At 44.1% G+C, this 19,096-nt stretch overlaps 2 protein-coding genes across 3 annotated transcripts in view; one reads left to right on the forward strand and one right to left on the reverse strand.

Annotated features, from left to right (window-relative positions):
- TfIIS (RNA polymerase II elongation factor) overlaps positions 1-7,726 on the reverse strand; it is a 31,738-nt gene extending 24,012 nt beyond the window's left edge. The window contains exons 1-3 of one of the 2 annotated variants that reach the window (XM_070539850.1): positions 7,539-7,725; positions 7,182-7,250; positions 5,611-5,902 (exon numbers count right to left, since the gene is read on the reverse strand). In XM_070539850.1, coding sequence (XP_070395951.1) covers positions 5,611-5,902; positions 7,182-7,250; positions 7,539-7,607 — 430 coding nt within the window. In that variant the 5' untranslated portion in view covers positions 7,608-7,725. Of the gene's footprint in view, positions 1-5,610; positions 5,903-7,181; positions 7,251-7,538 lie in introns of both variants that reach the window. The other variant, XM_070539851.1, reaches the window with a different exon arrangement.
- Positions 7,727-8,020: 294 nt separating this feature from the next.
- On the forward strand, positions 8,021-17,455 carry Drp1 (dynamin related protein 1). The gene is made up of 10 exons (XM_065424826.2): positions 8,021-8,326; positions 8,386-8,652; positions 10,082-10,331; positions 10,998-11,365; positions 12,140-12,352; positions 13,006-13,386; positions 14,010-14,144; positions 14,633-14,690; positions 14,836-15,047; positions 17,324-17,455. The coding sequence occupies exons 1-10, from the start codon at positions 8,225-8,227 to the stop codon at positions 17,378-17,380; spliced, it is 2,043 nt and encodes a 680-aa protein (XP_065280898.1). The 5' UTR covers positions 8,021-8,224; the 3' UTR covers positions 17,381-17,455.
- Positions 17,456-19,096: the final 1,641 nt, after the last annotated feature.

Consider the following 19,096-nt stretch of genomic DNA (forward strand, 5'->3'; position numbering starts at 1 on the left):
TTGCCTTCATGCATAGCGTTTGCCGCAAGCATTTCCCGGTAAAGATTAGGATTGCATAAGCTGCAGTTGCCGGGAAGAAGCAACTGTGTGGCCAGTCTATAAACAGCGCCGCACGCCGTAGCTCTGCCAGTCATTGCAATGATTGGGGCGATGCCTCAACATTGCAAAATGAAAACACATATAGAGCTGTGCTCCAATTTCGCATTAGGGAGGATTTTATTGATCGGTTAATATTTTATTGCACCTTTCACAACCTTAGATATTTAGTGGGGGTTGTCATATTGCAACACATAGGGGTCCATGCGCTTTGCTTTGTGAAGACGCCAAGAAGGTCGACAACAGACAGCGACATGAAGTTCTACTTCGTTGACGCTGTTTGCATACAGCAGTGAAGAAATCAACCTAGAAGCAATGCGGGCTTACTAAATACACCCCTCTATCTGCACATGAATGCTTGTGCCCATACGCTTTATATTTGGCAACGAAAGACTTTGCGGTGATGACAAAACAGATGCCAATTTCGAGAACTGTGGAAAAGAATTTCAAAAACATTTTGTTCTCACTTCAAACAAAAAGTAATACGATAAATCTTTCTGTTTAAAAAGCAATACAATGCACCACCAGAAGTGCTATTTAGTGTATTTTTTAATAGGACTGTTTAGTGTTCATAGGCCAAAAAATGAATTTTTTTCCCATATTTATCTTCGCCTGTGCGCACTGCTGTGCAACATATCTACTTAAACAAATTTGTCGCGGAAACTACAGCTCCTGGGCACTTTGCCTGCACAAAGTTTGTTTTTACACGAAACCATTTCATTGAACAAAAATCCCAAATATGAACCAACTGTCCCATTTCTAACGGCTTATAAAAAATGGAAAAGCTGCTAATAATCAATTAATCCAACTTTAAGTGTGCTGCCTATTTTCAGTTTTCTGAGAAAAGTAGGTGTTACTTTAGTAAGTTGTTGGCAACAGTTTTTATGCTGCTTACTTTGACAGCTTGCGAGAAAGTTCCAGTGTTGCTTGAACTGGTGAAAATATTTTTCTGAGAAAATACTTTTTCGAGTGGTGGTGTCAAAAAGCATGACACACACACAAAAAAAGAGGAACAGAGATAATCACGGCTATTCTTTTTTTCCGGTCTATCGTGCTCTCTGGTGCCGTTGGCCACCATAATGAATCAACTAGCCAAACAATATGTTTTGAGCAGTTTCATAGAAACAATTTTCATGTTGTACGCAAGCGCTGAGAATTTTTCGAAAGAAATTGTAGATGGTCAGTGCCAAGGTTGGTGTGGAATGACCTTTATGTTGTTATTATTGCAATATATAATAACAGCCTTTGAATTTGTTCTGCTGCACATAGAAACCCCTTTCGGCATTTATTAGGGGTGTGCGAATATTCGAAAATGAATAGATGTATTGTATTGTATTGGGTTTCATGGCGCATAAGCGACTTAGGCTATCATGCGCCAAACACATGGTATAACTTATTTCAAAATTGGGTATCCTCAGCGAGGTCCTTGTCCGGACAAGGCCTCTGAGGAGCCCAACAAACCAAATGAAGACCTCAGCCTTCTTCTCAGAACTGAGAAAACGGGTGAGGTGCATCATAAGATGCGTGAAAAAACCGGGTAATAATTTTTAAGATTAGTAGTTCTGTGATAAGTTATATTTCGTTTAGGATCACTGCGTCTTTCAAAAAACTAAAAACAGATGAAGTTTCTATTAGTGGGTTATCTCCTAAAAGCAGACTGGGATGGAAGGGAATGCGTTCATTGTAAAATACAGTAAAATGTTTTTTCCTTAGCCGTTCGAGTTGTGTGCTGCAATAGATGTTGCTGTTCGAATACTATAAGGGGCAACAACAGCTGTCGCAGTCTGTAGACAGAAAAACCAATGCAAGTGAACACTAGGGTTGCCAAGCCTCCCGAATTTAGCAGGGCAGTCTCAATTTTTAAGTAAATGTCTTGAGTTTTGACTTGACCCTGTTGGGATGACTAAATGAATTTTTTTTTCTACTGCTGAATAATAATCAATAAACTAAATATCTTTTTTTTATACCTGACAGCTCAGTTATACAATCTTCTCTTTTGTATTCTGCTGTATTCTCTTAAACTTAAAGATGTTTTTGTTGTCGTGATAGTGGGCCTAAGCAATTCACTGTGACTCTGTATTGAAAGCTGAGGAAAATTTATACTGCACTTTGTTGTTGTAAATTGCAACACTGTAGGACTAAAAAAAAATCTGGCAGAACCCATTTCAGAATGAATGTTATGAATATTAATGCAAGTAGCATCAAAGAAACGCAACAACACCCTGTATTGCAACCACTGAAATGCATCATTTATTATGCGTGTATACAGCTGGGATGCTCTCTCGTGCTTCCCCCTGGACACACTGCGGGATCTAGCTCCACTGCAGTGAAATGCCCGTGTGGCACATGTGTGAATATTTATGATGCGGGTCACAACTCCGCCCACCCCTGTCACAGTTTAAATATATATATATATATTTTTTTTTCATCACTGAAGAACGTCCCACGTGCAGTGGCACATGCCCAGTGACCCAAGTTGGCGTAACATGCGTTCCCTAAAATGCAGCACACACGCAGCAATGCACGCCTAGCAAGCTAAGTTGGCGTGAAAGAGGTTCATTGAGGAGTGGCACATGCCCAATAACCCAAGTTGCGTCACTGGGTGCATTCACTGGCATGCTAGCAGATTCATTAAAAGAGCAGTGAATACCTAGATGCACAGACCCAGTGACCAAAACTAACATCAAAGGTGTTTACTGAAGTGGGGCACATACCGAGTGATCCAAGCTGGGGGGGAAAGGGGTTCATTAAAAAGCAGTGCATAGGCATTGGCACACGCCCAGCAGCACATGTTGACGTGAAACAGTTAACTGATGAGCGGCACATATGCGATGTCACATACCCGTGATCCAAGTAGGCCTGACAATTGGTTTCGGACCCAGTTTCTTCATCACAACAGCCCAATGCTGCAACCATTAGGCTATAGCATTTAATAGCCAAATGCCTATAACCGCTAGACCATTGTCCACCCAGAGACCCAAGTTGGCTGGAAAACGGTTAGAGACACATAGACAGGCAGACAGATAGATAGACCGCCCCTAGAAAGTGTATCAATTCTCTAACAATGCTAAATCAATTAAAATTTTGTGTGCAGAGTGAGACTAGCGACTTCTGGCATTGACAGGGTGTTGCTCCTCACCAGCCAATTGCTGACACATTTAGTACCTGCATTATACAATCATGAAGTAAACAGGGAAATTCGTATATGTGCGTATTACACAAGCAGGCTTGGGCTTGTTCATTCTCACAAGTCACTTTTTGCATTTCCTGGGGGTTCAGATCAGTTCATGTTTAAAAATGTCTATTTAATATACTTTCATCTTCACAAGTGAATTTTCTATATTGCTGTCCTGTGCACTTGGAAAGGCATATTCAAATGTGCATAGCCTGCCAAGAACCTAAATCAGCAGCCCAAGTATGACCATATAACTATCAAAGCTTTCCACAATATTGTGACCAAGTGATAAAGCTGCATGTTTTTCCAAGGACGTAATATTTCATAAATAAAATGTGCGAGTCTACATCCCAGCATGCAATTTTATCATTGGAAGATCACAGTGCACAGAGTAAAAGTGCATGCTGGGATGTAATGTCCCCCCATAACGATTAAAGTGCACGATAAGAGCCACACTTTGTAAAACCTCCTTCATCCCTGTTCCACTATTTCTGCATCTCACGCTGACTGGCCAATACAGGTGAAAATTAAGCTTGATGGTGCGCATGAGCCAGCAACGACAGGTATACAGTCGAACCCACTTATATTATAATATGCAAGTGTGACGAAAATTCCACTGTTATAACCAATAATTATTTACACGTTGCACAAACAAAAATAAAAATAGGGGGATGGCGGAGCTGTTGTGAGAAAACTATAATAGCGGGGAGGCCAGTGCCTCTCCCCACCGCCTTCCTCCACCTGGCTGCCGATTGTGTTCACTCATTTAACTGTTTAACTCTGTTTTCTGCGCATTCCGATCGCGCTTAACAAGTCATGGCTGTCGGCGTTCGAGAATGGCACTGCCACAACAACTGCAAAGAGGGGCCACGGGCGGCAAGCGATATGCAAGCTCCACCGAGGCATCGCTTTGGTGGCCCCAAAAGGGGGCCCTTTAAAAAATGCAAGAAAGTTCCCGCAGCAACCTGTTAGCTTGAGAAATCTAGAACTAATGCTGGGCCAAGATCGCCACAAGCATCTCGCCACCAACATACTTCTCAGTGGCTTGCACGAGAAAACTCCATGTCCATCAGCCTTGCTTGCTATATGCAAAGCTAGTAGACATCCTTCACATACCTTCCACTTCTAGTTGACATTCTGCTCCACATAGTGCAGCAGAAGGTCCCTCACGAGAAAGAAGCCTCAGAGGGACTGACTCATTTGCCAGGTCAAAGTTGAGGCAGCATGCCCGACCGCGTCATTGCTGCTGCCATTATTGTCGCCATCGCTATCCGAGGTAAGTACGTTCGCAACAGTTGCCTTACCCAACAGAGGGTAAGAAGCACTTAGTTTCTAAATCAATAGCAGTGCGCCTTCTTTTCATTGGCAACATCATGTATTGCCAATGATCAGTGGTCGGATCAGCCATCTTCCGTTTCGGCTGCGAGTCAAATGAGGCTGGGGAACCACATGGCCAGGAACGAATTCGACGCAACCAACAAAGAGTAGCGCAAACAACCTAATCCATTGGCAGAACTACGCTGAATGAGCGTCAGGCAAACAATCTGGGAGCAGTGCAGGTGGCACGATCCATCTGTGTTTCGAAAGGTTGCATGGCATAGAACCATGAGCGCACCCCATTCGTGTTCACAGAGCGTTGGAAGGGCCACGGGAGGGAGGTGTGCGAGGCTGGCACTGTGGTGAAGGCTAGAAAATGAGCACACGGCGGCTGTTGGGGCGGTGGGTCATCGTGCAGCAACTCAATTTCTCTTTCTTTTTTTTTATTTTCAAGAATTTCACATTTCAATACCTTTCGGCAAGGACACTCTGCAGCCACACTTCATTGTTATAACTGATAATGCGGCATGGGGGCATTGTAGTAAGCTGGTTATTTCACCATACAAAACATAAAAAATTTGATGGTGCAGCAGCTTCTCATTGTTATAACCAACATATTGTTAAAACCGGTATCGTTATAAGTGGACTTGACTGTACATATATATATATAAAAAAGAATTGTTATAAAACCTGACCTCGAGATGTGTAACATTTTTTATCAGTGTACAGTCATGTACAACTGAAATGTGAATAAGTTGGGACTAACTAGAATATATTCTTTCGGTTCTGCTTTCACCAATAAGTGTAACAGCATGATTTCAATTTCTATATTTAGTGTGAGGCCTGCGCTATCTTTAGAATCTGGATCGTGCTCTCAGGTTACTTGCATAAGGCATTCTACTTTGTAATTTCTTGTTCACATTTCATTCGTCCATGAATGCACACGCTCACTGACATAGTGCCCGTATTGCAGACACTCATAGCGAGTGTCCCGTAAAGCACAAACCTCACCCTGCACTCACCCTCACACTTGAGTGCACTACTCAGAAGTTCACGGCACTTGAGCCGCACAGCATTTGTGGTGTCAGCGGGGAAGGAGGTCTGCTTGGCATTGGGCCTGCCAGCAGCTGCTGCCGAGTGCTTGGCAGATGCACTTGGCTTGGGCTCAGGCTCCTTGGCAGGGGCCTCCTTGGAGCTGGGTGTCCCCGAAAGTAGCTTCTTCCAGCTTTTGATGAGAACCTTGGCCAATGTGATTACTTCTTCATCGTTACTTGACTTGCGTAATGAGTTGACTGTCATGCCAATGCGTGTCCGCTAAAACAAGGAGTGATGTCAGTTGGCACACATCTTGAGAAATTCCAGACTGGTAGTGACTGTCTATGTCCAGCCAAAGGTCTACGAACACGAAATAGCAGATATGAAAAAAAACCAACAATATCCCAAGACAGCAAAGGCAAAACTCCTAACAAATATGCCACGTGAAAAGGAAATACAACTATATGGAATTCACTGAATTGAACATCTTAAAGCTCCACAATACACATGAGAGATGCCGCCGCACAGTATTCTCAATTACCATTGGCCACATGGTCTTCTCCTAACCTCTTAAACTGTTGTCTGCATACGGTGAAACACTCCAGAAGCTGCAAGTGCCATCAAAAAACTTCTGTTCTGGTACAAGATTGTTGTGCTGCCTATGGCACGGAGTAGCATTTACAAAGGCTTATTCGCTCCTCACTGGAATGGACGACACCCCTATGCACAACTCTTGCGCGAGCGTCTAGCATGGTCCCGTTTGGGCAGCATTAAACTGGGTGAACATGGGGCAGTTTTAAGAAGCAAAGGTTTTTGGACCACCGCCACACATGCTGCTGGCACAGAAAGCCATGACGGAATTGCTAGAGTACCTCAGGTCGACAGGTCTCCGCTACCATTTATATACTTGGTCTGCACCCGTATGTGTACATGTAACTATAATGCTCTTTCTCTCCCCTTTTCTCTTATCGTTCCTGTATTTCCTTCCGCAAGTGCAGGGTAGCAAGCTGGACATGTCTGGTTTACCTTTGCCTTCGGTTTCTTTCATCTCTTTCATTTCAGATCTGTGTACTTTAGCAACAGAATTATTTTTGTAAGGGCAGACCGGTAACCTAAACAGGGTCTTTTCGCTGTAGCCTCAATAATTTCACGTTTCAAATTAGTTAGCCGGGGACCTTGCACAGAGTGTCCCGTAGCAACAGGAAAGTCGTTTGCAAATGCGGACTTAACGAATTATGAATTAAAAATATCGCTCAGTAAGTGTACGTCTGCAAATTTAGCTTGGGGTATTTTTGTGTTCTTCTAATGAAACCACTTCACCGCTGATCAAGATTTAGACGCTGCAAAACGCGAGTAAACGCAAGCCTGCGCACTAAGATGCAGAACGCACAAATACGTCACAGACGAATTTTCGCTGTAAAATAAGCATTCGCCCTGGTCAAGCTCTTAAATTTTCTCCGCATTGCGTTCCCCGATAACGCACGAAGTAAGCAGATGGGGATCAGCAAACAGCATGCTTTTTCAGAGGAGTAAGTACTACATCATGCAACTGCGTTACCTGGAGGATCTCCAACGTGATTGGCAGCTCTTGCAGATTCTTGAGGAGATCCAAAGCTTGCGTCTGGTCCTGCACAACGGGAATTGCGTTAACGAAAACTTCCAAACGGCATTCACACAAATTTTACGAATCGCTTCCCGCCGTCGCCTGTTGCAGCTGAAATGTCAATACAGCCGCACATCACGGACGCTTATGTAGATGGATGCGCTCACTGATTGCCAACGACAACGCTGGATCCGACGCCCCAGCAGATCCGGAAACGCTATCCTATTAGCCACGACCAGCGCTACGGGTCTAAATACAAGCGGCGACCGCGCGGCAGTGAAGGGGTGCCGGCGAAGCACAGCAAACACTTACGTCGCTGGAGCCAGAGGCCATTTTGTCCAAACGCTTGGCGATTTTCATTACTTCGTCTTCGCAGCCCATTTTCTCTCGGTGGTATCGGTCAAAAGAGTTTTTTTAGCCAGGCTCGCAACAGCACTAACCCAGCAGCACTAGACCTCCATGAACAGCGAAAGCGCTCTTTGGCCAAAAGCCGCAAGGCGTTGTGGGATGGCCGGAAGAATGTTCGAAACGTTTGTACGAGCAGCACGAGATTGCCCCTAGTGTTGCCCGGTTGCATGAACAAATATTTTATGTTTTTGAAGCGTTGAAAGAGGGATAAAGCAGAAAAATATTATTGGAGAATTATTAAATTTATGTGGTGTAACGTTTCACTCATAGTACAATAAAACTGAAGTGACACGCAAACAATACATTTTAGATTGAGAAACAGCTTACAACGTTACAACATTTTACCAACTTTACACCCAAAGTAGCGAAAGTACCGTGCTTGAAAGACAAACGAGTAGATCCTTCCTCCGTTGAGAAAACGAGAGGGTCGCTGGTTGGTCGGTGGTTGGTGCGGGTAACGAGGATGCTACATGCACGATACCGCCGCTGCTAGCCGCTCGTACGGGCCTGATATGGGGCGCCCAGTAGGTTTCTTGCAATGCTGAGTAGCTTGTAAATTCATTCCTTGATTTAAGTGGCCCAGCGTCGTTATGGAGGCTCTGATTCCTGTCATCAACAAGCTTCAAGATGTGTTCAACACCATCGGCGCCGACGCTCTTCAGCTACCTCAAATCGTGGTCGTGGGCGCTCAGGTGAGTGAGGCGCGGCGCGTTGCATACACGATTGCGGCTTACCACGTCTTCCTTCGCAGAGTTCGGGCAAGAGCTCGGTCTTGGAAAGCCTAGTGGGCCGGGACTTTCTGCCGCGTGGTTCGGGCATCGTGACCCGCCGACCTCTGGTGCTTCAGTTGCTTTACGTCTCCAAGGACGACGTCCAACACCGCTCTGCAGATGAAGGCACGTTGCAACTCGAAGAGTGGGCCAAGTTCTTGCACACGAAGAACAAGATATACACGGACTTTGACGCCGTTAGGGAGGAGATTGAAGCAGAGACCGACCGCATGAGTGGGACCAACAAGGTATGCGCGGAGAGAGTAGACCGTTTCGCTCGTTCATTGCCCAAAACTCTCTTGCTCAGTGAGTCACTGCGAGTTGTTTATCTTGCACCGCAGAGCCTTCGACAACCCTCGTGCGCAAAGATCGCTGTGACTGTTCGTTATGGGGACTGTGCGGCAAGATTACACCAAAATTCCTCTTTTTGCCGTCTAAACGGCAGCCTTCTGCAGTTCTGTTAGGAATCGAACGCTGTAACATGTTTCTTTACGTGGTCCTGTAGAAATTAGTCAGTCAGCGATGTCGTGTGTCTGTACTTTGTCTCGTAGGTTGTAATGGTGTGAAGTATGCTGAGCCTAGTTTGATTCGAGCAGCTGATATGAAGCCGCCTATGCTGCGCGTGGGTCGGAACGCGATTAAATATTTTTGACTGCCGATAACTGCAGCCATTTTTATTACATTCACATTACAACGAGCAGCTTAGGATCCATACATGTGTCTTATGCATGTGGTTTTTTTGCGTGCCAAGCAACCTAGTGCTCAAAGCTATTTATCACAACGTATTTTAAAAGATTGCACACCAGAGACCATATAAGTCCATCAGAGTGAAAACTTGCATGTCCTATGTCAGCAAGCCAGCTAATAAATGTGTCAACTGGTGTGTAGATCTGTCATGAAATACTTAATGTTCTACTGCAACACATGGACATGATTGATTTGGTGTTCACAGCATGGGCCACATTTTGAGAGATTTTGGACTCCACTGGAAACAGAAAGAAAAACAACATTGGTTTCTTGTTTTCTAAAACAATGTAGTGCATTTAATCTGGCATGTTTGTACGAACTAAGAGGGCATAAAAAATCTGCTCTCTTTTAGCGACCATGAATCACTAGAAATACAATGTATTTGGCATTTTGCCTTAGTGGGTACTCACACTGTAAGGTTACGTAGAGAGTTTCACAGATGCCTACTATACCTGGTGTGTTATGCATTAGTGAGCTATACTTAAGTTGCACTACCAGCTCTGCTGGTAATTGATTCAGTACAGCCAAAACTTATTAGAACTAAGCTTGAGTTCTGCTGTGTGGCTATTCTCAAGCATACTTGACTGATCAAAGTTCTAACTTCAAACATACTGTAAGAACCAAATGCAAGGGTTATACACTCATTCAGTCACCATTGGGAATATTGCCTTCATTGAACATAGATTGACTAAGCTAGCAGAAATGGGAGCAATGAAAGGAATGACGCTCCTCCCATCAGTGGTATTTTCACATTGCATCATTCTCATCCGCAGTAACAAGACGCCCATCAGTCTAGTCAGACTGAGCAGGATGTCATATCACACAAAGAATATAACTTTTTCTAAATGTGATCAGTGAAGGACATGGCCACCATACAAGCTCCTTGACAATGAAATATCCATGTGACAGGGGCATTGATTTGTTGTGCAGGGCATCTGCCCCGAGCCCATCAGCCTGAAGATTTACTCCAGTCGTGTGGTGAACCTTGCACTAGTGGACCTACCGGGACTGACCAAAGTGCCTGTGGGAGACCAACCCGATGACATTGAGCAGCAGGTTCGCACTCTCATCCTGCACTACATCAGTAACCCGAACTCACTCATCCTGGCTGTTACGGCTGCCAATACAGACTTCGCCACCTCTGAGGCACTCAAGCTGGCACGGGAGGTGGACCCAGATGGTATGTTGTTGAAGCTTTACTCTGTTTGTGCTACATGCTTCTACTTGAGCATTTTGCACTGTTTCATCCATAGCAAGGCACATGTGAAATTGAAGCCCATGGCAAAGCTGCAAGTTATTGTGCAACTGTGTGTGCTAGCAAGTTATTAAACAGTTTAGCATCAGCCCCACAGTGCGCTCCATATCACAGCACCCTAGTTATTCTAATTGTAACGTCATCTTGTCTTTAAGCAGATTATCTGCCGAAAATGAAAAAAATGAGCCATTTTATGAGTTCCTGGTTACTCCTATACACCGGATCCCTAACTTGCTCACGTAGCACTCTAGAGCCTAAGTAGTGACACACCAGCACGTATTAAGTCGTAGACAAGAGATAAGCAGGCTACTTGACATTGAGGGGAATCATGCTGTAATTAAACATATTATTAGCAACCTTTGAATAACTTTGATAGCTGAAATCGTATAGGAAACTCCTACCAGACTTTCTGGATTTCACTCTACTTTGTGTCATTTCAGCAGAAAGTGGAGAATGAAAGGTTGTGAAGAAAGTGTGGGGTCATATGCTGTGTACATAAAAGCCTCATAGCACCTGTTGTCATGCCTTTTGAGCAATGATTGCATGTATCTGACTTTGAAAGAAGTTCTGTATGTTGATGCATGTGTGCAGGTCGGCGGACCCTGGCTGTCATTACCAAACTGGATCTTATGGATGCGGGTACAGACGCAATTGATGTGCTGTGTGGACGGGTGATCCCTGTTAAGTTAGGTATCATAGGTGTGGTGAACCGGTCGCAGCAAGACATCAAGGACCGCAAGCCCATTGCAGATGCCTTGCGTGATGAGGCACTGTTCCTTCAGCGCAAGTACCCCGCCTTGGCAGCACGCAATGGCACTGAGTACTTGGCCAAGACTCTTAACCGCCTGCTTATGCACCATATTCGTGACTGCCTCCCCGAACTGAAGACTCGCGTGAATGTCATGATCTCACAGTTCCAATCCTTGCTGAGCTCGTATGGTGAAGCTGTCCAGGACCAGGTAATGAGCCCTTGGTTTCTGCATCATTACAGATTTTGTTTACTGCACATGTACCAAAAGTGGTGATCTGCTAGGCCTGTGGCTTAGTCCATATTTGCACCTATCAGACTTGTTGCACTTTTGTCAGACATATGTACTAGCCCCACAAAGGTCCATATAACTTAGTAAATGTGAAAAAATCCAACCAGCGAAATTTATCTTGCATTTGTTGCATGCGTCCAGAGCTCAAAAGTGCCTTGTGCATACATGTGTGTGACATTATTCACAGAACTGTCAACAACAACACAGATGTTTGGCATTAGCTTAACAGTTGTGAGCTATGTGCACTGCTTCCTGAACTGCGCTGCCTAACTCAGTCAGCAGTAATGCCCACGTTGGCCCTGCATAGGGAAGGCAGTATCTGCTCCTGAATATTGCTGACAGTGCAAAGATGTTATCACTTTGAGATCTTTAAATTTTTTACTGAAGAATAAAAGAAGCATTTAGTTCTAGGCACCAGTACTACGACACATTTCTGAACTGGCTCTCAGCATTTTTGCTTTTGTAATTTTAATGCTTGAATGTGTTCTTGCAAAACCATTTCATGTAGCATGACAGGAAACAGTGCACTGACCCATTTTTCCGAAATAAATGTTCACTTAGTTGGCGCATGGGTCGTGTGGTCTCCTTTCTGTCGTCTTAACTTTTGTGCTGAAATTTCAAAATGAATGCATACTGACTTGCTCAGTTTACCCTTCTTCTCAATATTGGTGGTTTCTTTTTCTGCTCATGCAGGGTCAAACACTTCTTCAGATCATCACCAAGTTTGCTTCGTCCTACTGCGCAACGATTGAAGGCACTGCACGGAATATTGAGACAACAGAGCTGTGTGGTGGTGCACGCATCTGCTATATTTTCCATGAGACCTTTGGTCGCACCTTGGATTCCATCCACCCCTTGGGGGGCCTCAGCACTCTCGACATTCTCACTGCCATTCGCAATGCAACGGTAGGAGCTGCCAAGTGGGAGATGCATGCATAGTTTCCTCTGAACGGACTATGGTTATCCATGGGCTGCAATTTAGGACAAACAGCCGTTGTGTAGGGACTTTAGATTCTTTTCAAATTCTTGGATAGTCTGTAAGCCTGCCTCAAGGCCATAGTATAACATCTACAATACATTGTATATATGAGGGAGCCAGGCATAAATGGCTGTTCTTGCTAAAGTGCTGGGTTGTGTGCGTTTAATTCTGTGCAGAGTTAATGGCATGTTTTGCTTAACACCACATTTGGTCACAGTGTTTGTCTTATCCAAAGTAAACTGCAGCTACATCTCATTTTCTTGCTGATGTGCTTATTTATCACTGTCAGAAATAAAACAAGTCATTGACCACTGTCAGTACAAAATGGTGTTTTTCGATACCTGCAGATCCTTCTGATGTCATTTTATGTTTATGTTAGTTAGTGACCTGTATAATTTCTAGCAGTGCTTTTACCTGACTATATAGCGTTACGTCATATTCTTGACTCCTGATCTATTACTCCTCTAAGGCGGCCTAATTTTTGCCTTCAGTGTCTGTTCGAGCTGGCTGAGCTAGAAGCTTTGCTTAGTCGTTAGATGTGGGAAGGGAAACTGAGTCATGGCAGTGGCGTCTGTGGCAGGGTCCGCGGCCAGCCCTGTTTGTACCGGAGGTGTCCTTTGAGCTGCTGGTCAAAAGGCAGATCCGGCGCCTGGAGGAGCCGAGCCTGCGCTGCGTGGAACTGGTGCACGAGGAGATGCAGCGCATCATCCAGCACTGCGGCACCGAGGTGCAGCAGGAGATGCTGCGCTTCCCCAAGTTGCACGAGTGCATTGTCGAGGTGGTCACCCAGCTACTGAGGCGTCGCTTGCCAGCCGCCAACTCCATGGTTGAGAACTTGGTTGCCATCGAACTTGCCTACATCAACACCAAGCACCCCGATTTCCACGACGTGGCCAGTGCCCTAACCAAAGCAACGCGCACCCATGAGGCAGCCATTGCTGCCCAGGATGGGCTTCCGGAGGTGCGGGACTTTGTAATCGCGTAGTATGTGAAATGTGAGTTAGTGCATAATCACACTGAGGAACTATGTTTAACTCTTCAAATTGTTCATGTACACACACATATTTCCAGGATGGTTAGCAAAAGGGCTGGTTGGTGTGCTGAGAACAGTTGTGGAAAGAGAGAGAAATGAGTAGAATTGCACACAGTGTTGATGTGTATTTTTAGTCTGCCTTTTCTTTTACAGACTCAAGCACATACATGCTAATTCACACGCATTTGAAAATACAGCCCCTGGGGCCATATTGTCAGTCAATAACTTTCGAGGATACCATTTATAGTTTTTATTCATCGGATTAGCCGAAAGACAAGATGCTTTCTTTCCTAATGAGATGCTTCACTGGACATCGCACCAAAGGGAGAGTGTCTCCAAAAGTGCTCGACCCGGTATACAGCCGCAAAAAGGCAGAACTTTAGTTGCCTATGCGTCATCACTGTGGCTGCCACATAACAGCAGTTAGCTCTCTGTGATGTGCAGCTGCTGAAGGTTGCACCGATATTCAATAAATTACTTTGCGTAATCTGTTGTTTCTTCTCTGTGGCACCCTGAAACAAAGTTAACTGAAATTTTGCCATGACATGCAGAGTCGTCGTGGGGCAGCAGGTGATGTTGCAGCTTCTGTGCCAGCTGTCAGCAGCAGCAGCAGCACTAGTCATGTAGGGGAGCCCAGCAATCCAGCTACCCCTATCAAGAAACCAGTCAATCTGCTGCCTGAGGAGGTAAGCTGCTGTCAGAACACCTTTGGCAAGGTTTCAAGGACATTTACATAGTATGTACAAAATTGCTAATGACAAGCAACAGTAGTCTGATATTGTGAATCAATTACATCGGATGTCCGCACAATCACTGCTTTGGCAGCTAGATCACTTTCTCGCATTGCACTTTAGATAAGGCTTTTGAAGTGCAAAACAGCAAAAGACAAGGATAGGGAGGCAGACAACACAAGCGCTTGTGTCTAGCACTTCACAAGCCATGCAACACCAGCCAGCCTAACGTCACGAGCTGCAGTACTTTAGATAGTCAAGAAATCCTGTAATGAGCAAACGCGCAAAGCGCTAAAATATAAGGCTGCTTGTGTCAAGCAGATTATTTCTCACAGCATGTTCACAGTTTGCTTGAATAAAGTTCTACTATGTACATGTGGTCTTAACAGTAAAAGAAACAGCACATTGATTACATACTTTTGCGACGATCACCTCTCTCGCAGCCAACTGCAGGGCCCCGGAAACTGTCAGCTCGAGAGCAGCGGGACTGTGAAGTGATTGGTGAGTGAGCCTTAGCTATGCATTCGAGTCTGTGGCCCTTGGAGATGTATGAGTAAGCACTGTAAGGTGTTAGTTTCATGTCCATTTCCGATCCGGCTTGTCTCTGCAAAGCTGACACTGAGCTTGTGGCTTTGTGCACATGCAGAGCGGCTGATTCGATCGTACTTCCTGATTGTGCGCAAGAACATCCAGGATTCTGTGCCGAAAGCAATCATGCACTTCCTGGTCAACTACGTCAAAGACAATTTACAGAGTGAGCTGGTGACACATCTATACAAGCACGACTGCTTCAATCAACTGCTGGCCGAGTCAGAGCATGTTGCAGTGCGACGGCGCGAGGCGGCCCAGATGGTCAAGGTAGGCGACCAACTCCCAACTGTGAAGTTTCCAAAGCATCACTGAGGGATTATTGGATTGATGTTATTCGGTTTTTAAAAGATGCAACGGCTGGACGCAGACAATTAGCTGATTACTCAGGTATCATGTTCGTTGTGCGTGATATGCAATTAAGTAAAGCAGAATGACGAGAAATGTAAGTGGCAAGCAAAAGGACAGAAATTTCACATCTGACGATGGTAACTGTCATATGCAAATAGATGCATCTTTTTTTTTATGCAAGGGTATTTTATTTTTGTCTCAGTTGTATGTCCTGCCTTTGCATTGCTGATTTCATGATTATCCCTTACTAGCTAGCTCAACGCTGCCCTTTGCTAGCATGGACAGAAATGCGGCACTATGTTAACAAGGTTTCTCCCCAGTAGAAGTTTAACCACTCACTATAAAAGTGATAAGAAATGCAGATATTGGCCCTGGCTGCATTTGCTGCTTAGCATGCGATTCGGCTGCAAGTGCACAAGCTTCCTTTCTGGCATTTATTATGCTGTGTTTGCAAAATTAATTTCTAAATATATCATGCAGGATTTAGAATGCTGCTGAGTTACAAGGTTACTACTAGTTACTGCCTGTGTGTTGTTTGTATGCTTACTTGACGCTTGCTATGAGTTCTGGAACTACACTATTACGTGTTTGTGGTTCAGAAAAGGGCTGTGAAATTCAAACTTATACAATTTGTGAAATGGTGGTAACGATAGAGGACTACTAAGGTACAGATAGATAGAGAGCATACTAATTAGTATCTGTGGATATTGTAATGTCTAATAATAATAATAATAATAATGTCTACCATTAAACAATTTCACTGGAGTTAATTCTTGAAGAAGCTCTGGTGAATTGGGAATTCGCATTCGAAACTGAGTTGGTCAGTGTTACAATGCCATTCGTTACACAGGCAGCAGTACATCTTGGGGTTCGACATCGATACAGTGTTGCTAACATGATCTTGGATTGTAGTGTGAAGTGAACACAGACACAGAAAGGGGCAGACAGGACGAGCGCTCCTTTCTGTGTCCGTGTTCACTTCGTGCTACAATCCAAGATCATGTTGCCGTACCAACTCGCCCAACTTTCTATCCTTTTGCATTACAGTGTTGCTACTTGTAACAACAAAATACAATTTTTTTTATGCTTGTTCTTGTGTCTCTTATATTATAGTTCTGTTGGAGAAGCAGATTCCCTAGTCTTTAACCTTGAAACGAGCAAGTTGTAGTAGGACAGGGAACAAGGACACGAGAAGGCGCTAAAGATTATGTACATGCATAACGGTACTAGCAACAACGGCTTTTATTTTCAAAACCAAGCCATACTACGTAGCTCACGCGCACCGTGATATAGATCACATGGAAGCAACAAGTTCTAACAAAGAAAAAAACATGCATAACAGAACCAAGAATGTAGCCAGAAGACAGCATTACTACCGCTTGCGCAGGAAATTAAATTCTTTAGGTGACAACGCTATCAATGGCTTGCTTATGCACAATTCACTAAGTCTGCTGATATGCTCAGCCGTTATGATTAAGCGGGTAACCTTGTCCTTATATCTACCTAGAACGACACTGTCATCAAACATTGAGTGGAGACCACAATTCTGAGAATGTGGTTGCCACATTTGCAACAACTTGCTCGTTTGAAGATGAGCAACCAACAAGCCCACATCGCCACTCTCTAATACAGCAGATTTAGTGTTGGCATTTCTAGTTGCCAAGTGCATTAATTTCTGAATGCCAAATTGAACCCAGCTTTTCATCACAAGGCTTGCATTGTATATGCACTTGCCTGAGATTATTTTGTTGCTTTAGCCCCTTCAGTCACAAATCTCAATGTATTGCTGGGAAAAAAAAACTTTCAATCAATCATGTAGAATAACTTAAAAAAAGAAATGCTGCTTTATTAATGTTATGTGGTTTCTTTTTGTAGACCACTTTGGGCTACATATATATGGTATGGGAAGTAGCACAAGGCAGAGGGGCAATGGATATGTCATTAATATTTTGCGTGCATTAACTATTTAAAATATTTTCTGCTGTGTAAATGTGGCACTTCCTTTCATTTGCAGAATGCACAGACAGTAAGCCTCGTATCTACTACTTTATATATTTATCATACTACCACTAAAGAATTTGCACCTTTCATGTGTAGATGACATGACTGAAGGGGTTGCGTATGAGAAAGGCTGTGAACTGAATCAATATGCCAAGTTCTGCTTACCAACCAGAGGTGCTTCTCTTCTGTTGCAGGCATTACACAAAGCAAGCCAGATAATTGGGGAAATAAGGGAGACCCACATGTGGTGAGACTCCCTGCACCGTTTTGGATGCCATGTAGTATTGTTCTTAAGTTGCACTTGAGATAAAATTGTTCCAGCACCAGCCTTTGTCTGTTCCTGTACAAACCCTTCTGCAAAAGTGATGTAACAAATCACATGCTCTACCTGATGCCATGAAAACATTATGCAGCAGTAACGTTAGTGATGATAGCTATTGCATATTTTCGAGCAAGTAATTCCTTCCACTTATATTCAACATGATACTGTGTTTCTGCAGGTGTAGCACGAAATTGTTATTTAGAAAGCAATTTGAGTTGCATCTTGAACCGTGCTTCATGTTTTGTGTATAGGTGCTTCGCAGTGTTCCATTTCGAACATGCAATGACAACCTGGTTGATCAGGATACTAAAGCTAACAAAAAACACCTTGTACAAGTTGCCGACTGATTTTTTTTCTCGGGTGAAGAAATAAAATGTTCAAATAATAAACTGCACAGTACAAAAAACTTATGCAGATCCCACACTGTGTGAGAATCGAGGTAAGCAAAGCTTTCGATGCTGTTCACTTTCATTGACTATAATTAGTGGTGATGTCGACCACGAAGGACCAGGAAGGTTTAATTTCTTCAACGCTTAGTCCAATCCGAGCGGGGCGAGCTGATGTTAAACATTTCCTTGCATGCATCACTGCTGTTTGTCTGCATTGTACGCAGAACACGTGTTTGCTTGAGGTGTTGTGTGCCATTGTTCATAACCTCTGAGAGGCTTGAGCATTGTCATTGCCTCACATGGCACATCACATTGTGGCTGAAGTTTTAAACTTCAATTGAATTATTTAATCGGATTATGAGGCACGCTGGCGGTGGACTTCACCTTAATTTTGACACCCTGTTGTTCTTTAATGTGCACCTAAATCCAAGTGCACAAGCATTTTTGTATTTCACTCCCGTCGAAATGTGGCTGCCACGGTTGGGGTCGAACCCGCGACCTTCAGTAGTGCCATAGCGGCAAAGCAATCACGGTGGGCACAGAAATGTCGATTTGATGTGCGACCGCTTCCACAGTGTCTCCTAGACCCTACGGTGCTTTAATGCGTCTTTGCGTCCGCTCGCCCTGCGTCACTTGCTTGACAAATTTGTATGGTTGCATGGTGTTTATTTTTCAGAAGTAGTGCAAATTCGCATTTAAGTACGCTAGAGTCTGGGTGACACTACGTATGCAGTCACATGTCAAATCAACACACTGTGCCCACTGCGTTAGCTTTTTGGCTATGGCATTCCTCATGGTCGTGGGTTTGATCCAGACCACGGCAGTTGCATTTTGACATGAGTGAAATACATAAATGTGCACTTAGCTTTAGGTGCACGTTAAGGAACACCGGGGTGTCAAAATTAATCCAGAATCTTCCAATACTGCATTCCTCATAATGCGGTTGTGGTTCTGATTCTAAACTTAAGTTTACCGAGATTGCCCTCAAATTTGCTCAACTGCTGTTGTTTCTAGTCGTAGCTTTTCCTTGCCTTCTCACGTCGCCTTTTCCCTTTTCCGCCCTCCTCCCATGTATGAGAACTATGAGCGTAGAGTGGCAAGGCTGTCAACTTATTTCATTACTGTGTGGGTTCTACCCATTCTCTGTATCCTTTTGTAGTAAGGTAAGCGCTGCAGTTTCTGCAATACTTTTACGGGGGGGTGGGGGGGGGCATGTCAAGGATAATTACAGCTGTCAAGAAGCTAATGTGGTGATG

The sequence above is a fragment of the Dermacentor albipictus genome, chromosome 6, assembly GCF_038994185.2.
Source record: "Dermacentor albipictus isolate Rhodes 1998 colony chromosome 6, USDA_Dalb.pri_finalv2, whole genome shotgun sequence".
Lineage (NCBI taxonomy): Eukaryota > Metazoa > Arthropoda > Arachnida > Ixodida > Ixodidae > Dermacentor > Dermacentor albipictus.

Excerpts from the sequence above, each read along its gene's own strand:
- Drp1 (XM_065424826.2), top strand. The coding sequence starts at position 8,225 with ATGGAGGCTCTGATTCCTGTCATCAACAAGCTTCAAGATGTGTTCAAC. Across the intron at positions 8,327-8,385 it reads TCGTGGTCGTGGGCGCTCAG|AGTTCGGGCAAGAGCTCGGT; the intron begins GTGAGTGAGGCG and ends CTTCCTTCGCAG. Across the intron at positions 11,366-12,139 it reads GTGAAGCTGTCCAGGACCAG|GGTCAAACACTTCTTCAGAT; the intron begins GTAATGAGCCCT and ends CTGCTCATGCAG.